Source organism: Amphiura filiformis, chromosome 9, assembly GCF_039555335.1.
Source record: "Amphiura filiformis chromosome 9, Afil_fr2py, whole genome shotgun sequence".
Classification (NCBI taxonomy): domain Eukaryota; kingdom Metazoa; phylum Echinodermata; class Ophiuroidea; order Amphilepidida; family Amphiuridae; genus Amphiura; species Amphiura filiformis.
In genome coordinates, this window is record NC_092636.1 from 24,553,257 (window position 1) to 24,565,589 (window position 12,333).

Consider the following 12,333-nt stretch of genomic DNA (forward strand, 5'->3'; position numbering starts at 1 on the left):
GCGGTGCTGTTTAATGAGACTCATTATAATGTCAATACCCTGTTGCTATCAAAAAGTTATCATGATCGACTTGCAGTTATCCCGACTGCACTGCTGGTCATCATCAACAATGTTTGATACAAACGCTATTTGGGTTCGGTTGTTATTATTATCTTGGTGTTGTTGTTTTTTCGGGCGATTGTCCATTAAGCCATGAATCTCCTTTTTTCTCAAATTATATCGAACAGATCCCTCGTCAATATTCAATAATCTTGCAATTTCACGGTTAGATTTTCCTTCACTATGATATGCTTCTATCATTCACAAAGATATTATTATGGTTAATTAGGATATTTTAGATAATTTGGGTACAATTCTGGTTTTACCCTGCACACCCGGTGTTTTAGATACAATTCTGGTTTACCCTGTGCACCCTGTGTTTTAGGGTTAGGTTATGGTTAGGGTTATACTTGTGCGCAAGTTATACCAGAATTATTCTCACCTTGTTCAATAAAACATAACTGTGGCTTGTACCTACTGAATCATTTTTTACAACATTGAACTCATTTGCCTTGATCCATATCACTTTCTGTAAATAATTTTCATTGTTTGCTCTTAACATAGCTAGCAAACAATATATTTATGTTCCAGGAATTTGCCAAGCTGATTGCATCAACATGTAATAAACAACAATGCACAATGGGGAGTGTTTTGAAAAACATTTTTGGTCTCACAACAACAACAGTAGCTTTTGTTGACTCTGGCCCAAAGTTCATGTGCTATACACATGCACCCCCACATTTAGTTTTGCATTTGTAACACTTGAGCAAGATTTGACTACTGTACAAGTGGAAGGTTTCATACATGTAATTTTGCCAGCGGTGTAGATTACTTTTTGACATGGGGATGAGTTGGAAAAAAATTCTTATAAGTTTATTTTACAAATAAGCAAATCGGGCATGAAATATTTTGCCATATTGAATCTAAAATGGTGAAAAATGGTGCAAAAGTGGAATAAATTTGTGTGGCGACCACATAAAATTGCACTTGAGGTTAATTTGGTCAGAAACCCACATACAGCCGTCGACATTGGGGGATGATTGTACAGACCATCCCTTTTCAAAATATGGGGGAGGATTTATTCCCCAACCCCCCGGGATTTACACATATGTTCTCACCCTTTGCTAATTGTGAACTGTAGTAATTATTTTTAATCAAAGTAGATATCATTATTTGATCAACATATTGATTAGGATATTATCATAATATTCAATATTGTCTGATCAAGATATCGATTAGTAATAGTATTTATCATATTCAAAATAATATCAAAGGTTGTACGATTAAAAAAAGCATTTTTCCCTCTGTATTACTGTATTTGACCTAATTACATCCCTCTCGAACGCTTACAGGGGCATTTTGTGATCCACAGCCTTATTCCCCACTTTTCTGATATTACCATCGGAAACCTCTCACATTGGCAAAAATACCATCTAATTTGTATTATCAACACAAAATCTGAATCAACTGAAACTTTGGGAATAAGCTTTTTTTTCATGCATATCAACTGAAACATACCATAAAAAGAGGGTGCTAGAATCATGAAATACTTCTTTAATAGAGGTTATCCACTTTACTCATGCGTGACTTCTAACAAAAGGCGCTGGTTCCCGTAGTATTCCTTATTCAAACAAATTCAATGCACGACCTCAGAGTTACCTGCATGACTTTGGCGGGCTATTTTGAAACAGTCATGGTTGCACATGCAGGTACTTCTTTTGAAAGTCTTAAAGAAGGTATAGCAGTCGCTGGTAGGATATGCAGCTTATAGAACACGGATAACCTCTATAGTCGGTCATGAAAGATTAAAGCGAACTCAAGCAAACTGGCATAATATACTAAGTTTTTTGTTTTTTTTGTTTTCCATAAACTCTTTGTACTTCTCATGATACATGTACGTCACCATTGTTATATTTAATTATTGCTTAATGTTTATATTTTTGATCTTTTGTGTTTTACTTACCAGCGCTTTGAAACTTTCTTGAAAAGGTGCTTTATAAATGTTGTAGTATGTATGTAGTATGTAAGTGAGGGACAGACAAATTTGCCAGAGCCCTCAGTCTTCAAGCTTCCAAAAAGGGCTTTATTGGTCAGAACAATTTTACTCGGATTTCTACTTTTTGCATAATTATAATGCCACGTAAAAGACTGAAGTGCTTTAATAACAGTAAAATTTAACTTTTTATATTAAAACCGGGTTGACCCGGTTTTATTCAGAGTTCATCGATCGATTGCTAACATATCCCGTGGATGTCAGCTTATGTGTACACACGTCGAGCGCGATGCTCCGTGCAGTATTTTATCTCGTAACTTCGTTCGAGATTCCGTGAGATCCCGTTTGTGCACGCGTGGTCAGAACGTTTGTGCAACGTGTGTGTGAAGCACATTTCGTTGTCGATATAAGATATTTTCTTGCAAGAAAATACATAATTTACAGAATAATCTTCGACTAAGCTTGGAGATTATCATTCTTATATATATTTGCAATCAGATATATAAAGTATCCGAGATTGTCATTCTCTGAAATGGAGAAAACTCGGGTTGAAGATTCCACGCCGAGCGGTGGAAACGGCCAAAAGGAAGTCTTACTGCCGAATTCGGCAGCCAAGAAGCCGATTCCCACAGCAAAGGCAAAGGCGAACAGCGCTAAGGCGCCGCTGAAGAAAGCTGTTAAAACTCCGACCAAGGCTGTAAGCAGCTCCGGTACGGACATTACTAATATGCAGAATGAAATTGGGAAGTTAGCCCAAACAATGGACATTCAACATAAGCAGCAAACAGCTTTCCAAAACATGATAATACAGCTGTTGACTCCTCCTGTTGGGGACATGGACGATAACAGTTCAGTTACCAGTGATGGCATGCCTGGTGATACACTCGCCGATAAATCGGGGATGTATAGATTCATTGACCTTCATGATCATGCTATTTCGGACAGTGAATATAATGATGAGGACGAACCAAGTGGAAGCACTGTTGGGACAGCCGTAGAATCAAAAAAGGGCGATGTGAATGATATTGATAAGTCAAATACCACTGCCAGTGGCTCTCAGGTAGATACTGAGGGGATGGACATTGGGTTTGCCCAGCGTTTTGCTATTCCGTTGGAGGAAGGTGAACCTATCAGACAAAAAACAGCAAATGCTGTAAGTTGTCTGATGGTGTCAGACATGGCCGAGGAGGCAAAAACTAAGGCGTATGATAGATACCAAAAACCGAAGAACTGTCCTACTTTACGGGTGCCCAAGGTAAACCCCCCTATTTGGGACCATCTCTCTCCGCCACACGCTCCAAGGATGTTAAGATCCAAAATGCAATGAAGCCTATGGTAAAAGGGCTTATTGCCATGGCCAAGACGCCAAAACCGTCACAAGAACAAGAAGAAGGGCTAGCCTTGATAGCCCATGCATACTTTGAAATGAATAATCTCAGGAAAGAACTCATCAAGCCCGAGTTAAATAAGAGATATGTTCATTTGTGCAAACCAACTGTAAAGCCAACTGAGTGGCTTTTTGGGGATCAGCTGTCTAAAACAGTAAAAGATCTTGATGAAGAACAAAAAGCAGCTGGTGTGATGCGTGGTTATGCTTATGGCGGTCGCACATTTACTAGTAATTATGCTGGTCACCCATTTAGGAAGAAATTCTACAACCACCACAACAGCGCCCCCTACCATGTGGCTGGATGGCAATCCGGCAAGAGGTGGCAAATCGGCTGCAAGCACATTTGCCAACCCTTTTTTAGGGAAGAATGTCTATCAGCAGCTACTGAAAGCAGCTCAAATGACTCAATGCCAATACCAGTATCAACAGAGACCCAAGTTCCAGAACCAAGCCAGGTTCCCACCGAATCAGGCGACACAGTCACAGCCCAAGAAACAGTAAAGACTGCAGACAAAGCAAAGCAGGTAAGATTGCCTGAAATAAAACAACTTTCTGTAGGTCAGTTGAGGCTAAACAAATGGAGAGAAATTACAAATGATAACTCCATTTTGGAAGCCGTTTCGGGGTATAAATTAGAATTTGAAGGCTCGCCACCTTTTCAGTTCTGCATGCCGCGGCCATATAGATTAAAAACACAAGAAGTTGAGGCCGTTGATGCAGAATTGATCAGATTGATAGAGAAAAATGTCATAGTAAAGACAACATTTGAATATGGACAATTCATATCTAACATATTTACTAGGCCTAAGAAATCAGGTGGCTACCGTATGATCTTGGATTTATCGGATCTCAATAAGTATCTGAAGTATAACCATTTTAAAATGGATAGATTTGAAACGGCTGTGACCTTGATATCCCGAAACTGTTATATGGCCTCAATTGATCTACGGGATGCATATTATCATATTCCTATAGCAAATGATCACAGGAAGTTTTTGAAATTCATGTGGAAAGGTCAGCTTTACCAATATTGTGTCTTACCAAATGGACTCTCTTCGGGCCCTAGAATATTTACCAAAGTGCTAAAACCTCCTTTTGCCAAGTTACGTGAACTTGGACATAGTATTATGGGCTATATAGATGATACTCTTATAGTTTCAAGTTCCAGTGAAGATACAGAACAGGCAATTAACAGTACCTCACAGCTGTTGACAGAGCTGGGGTTCTCAATACATCCTGATAAATCAATATTTACTCCGGTTCAGAGGATCGAGTTTTTAGGATTTATTATTGACTCAACCAAAATGAGAGTAGAATTACCTCAAGCCAAAAAGAGGAAATAAAGCTGGTTTGTAAACAGTTACTTGACACATTGTTCCCAAGTGTAAGACTAGTGGCTATGGTAATAGGGAAACTAGTAGCGGCATTACCAGCTGTTCAATATGGCGCCCTCTAGTATAGGCAACTGGAAAAGGAAAAGACCAAAGCATTGAAGAAAAATTTTGGTCATTTTGATAGATCAATGAAATTGTCAGAGGCAGCTCATGCCGAGCTGCATTGGTGGATTGACAATGTAGACGTTATGTTTCGTGACCTGGATAAAGGAAAGCCCACATTAACTTTAGAAAGTGATGCATCAGGGGCCGGATGGGGGGCAACAGATGGTAATGTTGTTATTGGTGGTAGATGGAACCCACAAGAGGCATGTATAGCCCAAAACAATGAAATAAACTATCTTGAGCTTCTGGCTGCATTTTTAGCAATCAAATCGCTTTTGCAGCAATATGCATAGTATACATGTGCGACTAAAGGTAGACAATACCACTGCTGTAGCGTATATTAGAAATATGGGTGGTACTAAATCGGTAACATGTAATGAACTAGCAAAAGAAATATGGGAATGGTGTATTTCCAGAAACATTTGGATATCAGCTGAGCATTTGCCAGGTGTACAGAATGTAGTTGCTGACCAAAAATCAAGAAAATTCAGTGACCAAACTGAGTGGATGTTACATCCAACAATTTTCTCCAAGATTTGTCAGGAGTTTGGCCACCCCAGACATAGATCTTTTTGCATCCAGATTAAACAAGCAAATGTCACGATATATATCGTGGAAGCCAGACCCAGGGGCGGAGAAGATAGATGCATTTTTGAGTGATTGGTCAGGTTGGTATGGCTATGCATTTCCACCGTTTTGTTTGATCGGGAAATGTTTACAAAAAATAGAGAATGATACAGCAGAAGTACTCATGGTTCTACCTAAATGGCCAACACAAGCATGGTTTTCAAAGATGTTGAGGTTGTTAATAGCTGATCCTATCATATTACCTCAAATACCAAATTGATGATCTACAAGAGAGAATTGATGGTGGACACTAGTACACACGTTTAATTTTGTGTCGTCGTGTATGGCCCAGCTATGTGACTGATAACGGGATTCTTTATGCTACATTTTTACTACATCTGATTATTGGAACTCTCCTGACCATTCACATCTGCTTGGTATGTGTTTTTAAAGACTTCCGTTGCTAATTTTGACTGATTTTGTCTCATATTCATATTGCCTTTTTTTCTGAAGGATGAGTTAAAGTACGAGAACTCAGAAACAACTCTCTTTGCTAACTGCCACCGTCTCCCTCTAAGCGCAGTGACCAATCTAAGCCAGACCCAATCATCGCCAAATTTATTCAGATGAAAGATCGGGACCATGTGCTCCGATTGGCCCCTCGTTTGAAGAAATCCATGAGGCAGATTTGGAATATCTCCTCATCTACCCAGGGAATTGCAGATGCGAAGACAGCAGCTTTTGCCGATCAAGAGACAAGCAATCGCGGATGGCAAGAAGGCTAGCTGTTATCAAGACAGTAGGAACTGAAGTTAAGCTATTTATTGACAATAATCTCTATGTTTCTGATTAATACTGCACTGAGCTTCTGTCTCTATTGTGCCATTCTAAATAGCTCCATATGACTTTCAGAAATGACTTGAATCATCATCAAATTTTTGCAAAGGATATCCGACTGACTCTAATTCGATATATTTAAATATCAGTGCTATTAATATTACTATTAATGTTTTGATGATTAATTAACATGCTATTTCAGAAACGTTAGAGGTCTAACCCTCTGGTGCCTACAATATTTTCGTCACCGATATAATCACTGTTTTTCAAAGTAGTTCCGTAGCAGTTGTAAATTAAATCAAGTATCTTCTCATGTTAATATGATTCTGTACTTCAACCTGGATTATACAAGGTTTACCTCAACAAATCTCTTTTCACACATTGTTTGCTTGAGACATATGTTTTCATGATCATTAATTATGCCTTTAGTATGTTTAGTCATTTTTCATCACCATTTGTTGAGTTTCTTTTCCATTTCCCACTAACATGTTTTATTCATCTCTTTTATGTTCTCTATATATCCCAATGAAATAATCACTTTTTTTTGTGCTGGCCGTGTCCCTGACCCGCCAACCCAGTTTTATTTTTTTTTGCATATATTTATTCTCTTATTATTTCATATTCTTGTTTAGATTTTTCGATTTTCTTCGTGTATTTTTTTTTCTTTGTTTCTTGTGTTTCTTTGTTATATGTTGGTAGTGTGATGGCTGAGTGTAATCAATGTAATAAGTGTATTTATAAGGTGAATTGCAATTCTATTCAATGTAAGTTCTGTAAAGCTATGTATCATAAAAGATGTGTTTATGGTAATCTTGAAGACGACAATTGGTTCTGTTACAAATGCTCTGGTGATATTTTCCCATTTAATCATATTCCTGATGATGGTGAATTTTTGTTTACTATTCGTTATTTCAATAATTCTTATGATTATAATAAGTTGTTAGATTTAAAATGCAATCCTTTCTTATTTGAAGTTGGTATTAATGACAAATCGCATGATTACCTTCAAAACCTTGGCATTTTAAATTCTTGCAACTATGTGTTTGATCCTTCATCTGACTTTAACTTGTCGTTTAAAGCTGGGTTTTCTATTTTGCATTTAAATGTACGTATAAGTTTTAACAAGAACCAGGATTTTATCAATACATTTATTTCAAATTTGAATTTCACCTTTTCGATTATTGCCCTGTCCGAGACCTGGTTCAAGGAGGATCATTCTAACCTGATTGACATTTCCAATTATAATTTGATAAGTATCCCTCGTCAAGGTAGGAGAAGTGGCGGGGCTGCTCTTTATGTTCATAATACATTATCTTTTAAAGCCAGACCGATTTAAATTTGATTCAAGCCGATCGTAATGATATTGATCATTCTGAATCCATTTTTGTTGAAATCATTTCTCCACAATCCAAAAACATCATTGTTGGTAATGTTTACCGTGCCCATCGTACTAATGTTGATTATTTTAATTCTGATTTGTCTAACTGTCTCGATCGTATTTCACTTGAAAATAAATTGTGTTACATCTCTGGTGACTTCAATCTTGATATTCTTCATTATGACACCGACAACAAGGTTAATGAATTTGTCAATAATTTTTATTCTCATGATATGTTTCCACTTATAGACCGTCCTACACGTATTGTTAATAACTCATCTAGTATTCTTGACAACATATTCACAAATGTTCTTAGTAAGCAGATTAAGTCAGGTATTTTTGTTAATAACATTACCGATCACTATCCCGTATTTCAAGTTACTGGTGCTATTGATTTACATAAACATAGTCCTAAATTTATCAATTGTCGTACATTTAATCAAGATAATATTAATTGCTTTAAGAATCATCTTCAGCTCACAGATTGGGATAATATTATGAATGAGTCATCACCTCTGTAAAGCCTATTCCAATTTTGTTACAAAATTCAATGATTTGTACAATCGCTCTTTTCCTGTTAAGCACAAACGTATCTCTCGGGCTAAAGGCATTCCTCATAAACCATGGATCACCAAGGCAATTCTTAGGTCTATCAGCAGAAAGGACAAACTCTACCGAAAGTATAGATCATCACCAACTGCTTCTAACAAGCGTGCCTTGTCAGATTATAAGAACAAACTGACCTCTGTTATCCGTGCATCTAAAAAGCAGTATTACTGTAACTTACTTGATGTCCACAAACGTGATCTTAAAAAGACTTGGGGTGTCTTGAATGATCTTTTAGGTAATAGAAGGAAGAAGCCTTTGTCTGATTCTTTTGTCATTAATGGTTCTATTGTTTCCGATTCACAGCAAATTGCTGATGGTTTAAATGATTACTTTGTTAATGTTGGTCCCAATTTAGCTAGTAATATTCCTTCAACTCCAACAAAATTCAATGATTTTCTCAATTCAGTTCCATCACCTATGCACTCTCTTTTCTTATCTCCAACGGATGTTGAGGAAGTCGTTGATATTTGTTCTTCATTTAAAGCTGGTACTAGCAGTGGTTTTGATGACGTTAAACCAGACATTGTCAAGATTGTTATTGATTTAATTAAAATACCCTTATGTCATGTTTTTAATTTGTCTATCAGCTCAGGTATTGTACCAGATGAAATTAAAATTGCACGTGTCGTTCCCATTCACAAATCTGGTGATGCTACTTTATGTAACAATTATCGTCCTATATCTGTTTTACCTGTGTTTTCCAAAATTTTTGAAAGTATTATTCATAAAAGATTGTATAAATTTCTTGAATGTCATAATTTGCTTCATAATTGTCAATTTGGTTTCGAAAAAAGCTCTCCTCTTATATGGCACTCATTACCGCCTATGATAAGATTGCTACAGACCTTGATAAAAGATTACATACAATGGGCATCTTTTTGGACCTCTCGAAGGCCTTCGACACGATTGATCATCACATTCTTCTTGATAAACTACATCATTATGGTATCAGAGGAAGTGCCTTCGAGTGGTTCAAGAGTTACCTTACCAATAGAACTCAGTATGTTTGTTTAGATGAATGTAACTCATCATATCGTAATATAACATGTGGTGTGCCCCAGGGTTCAGTCTTAGGCCCTTTACTTTTCATCATTTTCCTAAATGACATTGCTTTTTCTTCTGATAAACTTGCTTTTGTAACCTATGCAGATGACACAAATGTTATTGTTTAGCATGCTAACCTCCCTGATTTAATAACTATTGTTAACCAGGAATTAGATAAGCTTTCTGTATGGTTTAAATCAAATAAGTTGTCGTTAAATGTAGACAAAACAAATTACATTATGTTTAAAAACAGGTATAGCAATCGTGTGTATAATGATTTAAATATTTTCATTGACGGAGCCAAAATCTCCAGAGTTTCCCAAACAAAGTTCCTTGGAGTTCTCTTAGACGAGTCTTTAACTTGGTCAAAACATACTTCAAATGTTGTTAATATTTTATCTAAGTATTGTGGTATCTTGTATCGCCTTAAAGAAGTTCTCCCTTCCAAAACATTGTTTTCATTATACAATACTCTTGTGCTTCCCCACCTATCTTATTGCAATTTAATTTGGGCAGATTCAAATAACACCAATCTCCACTCAATCCATCTAAAACAAAAAAGAATTATGAGGATCTGCTCGAATTCTCACTGGCTCGAGCATACTCCACCTTTATTTAAGAATTTTAATACTATTTATGACATCCACAAATTGATCCTTTGTTCATTTATGCACAATTATGCTTCCAATAACCTTCCTGTTAATTTTGCCGATTATTTCATTCAAAATAGGTCCTTTCACAGCTACCCCACCCGCATATCCTCATCTTATCGTCCGTATAATTTCAATACTGATTTAGCAAGAAATACAATTAGAAGACAAGGTCCTCTGATTTGGAATACAATTTTACAAGAGTTAAAGAATGCCAAATCACTGTATGTATTTAAAAGAAAATATAAGTCATATCTGTTGTCATATTACCAGTAACTTAATTGGTTTGTTTTATTTTATAACTTGAAGTTTGCTATATGCCATCATCACTGCCTTCACTTTAGTGTTTAGTTGCACATGTCCTGTCCGGTCCTGTTCTGCACTTACCCAGTCCTGTTCCGTGTTTGTAGTTGTCATGTTTTAGTAGTTATTTAAGGTAGTAATCTATAATTATCATCATTTGCAACTTCTAGGGTGACCATACATTTCGAGCCTTGCTCTTTTTGGTCTCCCCACCAATGTTTTCTTTCATTATTTGGATTGTATAATATTGTATGGTGAAAATAAACTGAAACTGAAAAACTGAAACTGAAAATTTATTGATACAACCAAGCTCGGAGGTGCAACACCCACTTAACAAAAAATTGTTTCTTTTGGCTTGCAGATTGTCCGGCAATCCTACTCAAGCACAGGAATATCGGAGAGGACTATCCCAATTCTACTCACATCGTGGAGAAAGTCGACTCAGAAACAGTATAATGTCTACATTCAAAAGTGGTTGGATTTTTGCCATCGACAGCAAACAAATCCAGTGCAGACCACTATAACTCGGGTGTTGACTTTCTTAACTGAACTACATTTGGACAATAAATTAGGATATGCTGCACTTAACACTGCCCGCTCAGCATTGTCAGCTTTTGTTATTTTGCCAGGAGGTGCACCACTGACCAGTAGGTCAGCACCCTCTTATTTGTAGATTTATGAAAGGCATATATAACTTGCACCCACCGAAACCCAGATATTCAGAAATGTGGGACGCCTCTGTAGTTTTAAATTATTTGAGAAAAATATCACCAGCAGAAAAAATCTCACTTAAGGATCTTACGCTGAAACTGAATATGCTTTTAGCTCTTGTTTCAGCACAAAGACAGCAAACTATCCACCTTTTGAGGGTTGACAAAATGAAACAAAAATCAACCTCAATTATATTTTATGTACATGACATACTTAAGCAGTCTAAACCGGGAAACACCGGAATCAAACTGGACTTGACAGCTTATGTAGTTGACCGCAGACTATGTGTGGTTAAGTATCTCAAGGAGTATCTAAAAGGACAAATGTGTTTCAAAAGGAGAGAAACAACTTTTCTTAAGTTTCAAAAAGCCACATAATAAAGTATCAAAGGACACAATTGGAAGGTGGTTAAAGCTGGTTATGGCTGCAGCAGGAGTGGATACAGATAAGATGCAGAGTGTGACACAGTTACAGGGCAGTTTTTAAAAAACAACTTTAATGCACTTCAGGCTTAATCTTTTACATGGTATTTTAGTATACCACTGGGCATTATAATTATGCAAAAAGTAGAAATCCGAGTAAAATTGAGGGCGCTGCTGTGAAGATGTCCGCTAGGCAGAACAGGACCTGAATGCAAACAAGGTAAGTTGATTGAAAGCAATAAGTTAAAAGTATCTCTACGAGTACCACAGTACTGGTACAGCCGGTCCCTGTGTGAGTGGTTGGTCTTTCGTCAGATGTGTCAAGTACTGTGAAGCAAATCACACATTATGGCTTTAAATATGCACATATTTGACTTATTTACTCTACTCGGGTTGTTTTCATTAACTGGTATGATATGTTACTCTCAGGATGTACTTAAGGAAAGGTACTACGTACTTTATATATGTATGCAGCAAAAATACTCCATGCATATTGTGCTGCACTACACATGCAATCAGATGATATTCTCATGCTGTACAATCATTCCTCAATGAAAGTTCATTTTAATAGTAGAGTGAATAAATAATCCAAAAGATTATTTTATTATCAAACCAACATTCTTGTGCCTAAAAACAATAGACAAAATGTATTTGGACCAAAAATGTGACTTGATTGATCAAATTTAAAATATTCTGTTAAAATTTTATATATTTTTTTGTATATGTAATGTATTTAAGCTTTCTTAACACTTGTATCACGAAGGTTAATAATTTAGATTCAAAGTACAATAGTTGGGATTTAGTTCTACACAAAATCAGGCCATATAGATCTGACAAGGAACAGGGGCGTCGCTAGACCAATATGATTTGAGAGGTGTACAGCATGTTTTG

General features: G+C 36.6%; 1 protein-coding gene across 1 annotated transcript; it reads left to right on the forward strand.

The window, feature by feature from the left end:
- Positions 1 to 2,564: 2,564 nt before the first annotated feature.
- LOC140160020 (uncharacterized) lies at positions 2,565 to 10,982 on the forward strand. The gene is made up of 3 exons (XM_072183288.1): positions 2,565 to 3,287; positions 3,335 to 3,946; positions 10,671 to 10,982. The coding sequence occupies exons 1-3, from the start codon at positions 2,565 to 2,567 to the stop codon at positions 10,980 to 10,982; spliced, it is 1,647 nt and encodes a 548-aa protein (XP_072039389.1).
- The last annotated feature ends 1,351 nt before the right edge of the window (positions 10,983 to 12,333 follow it).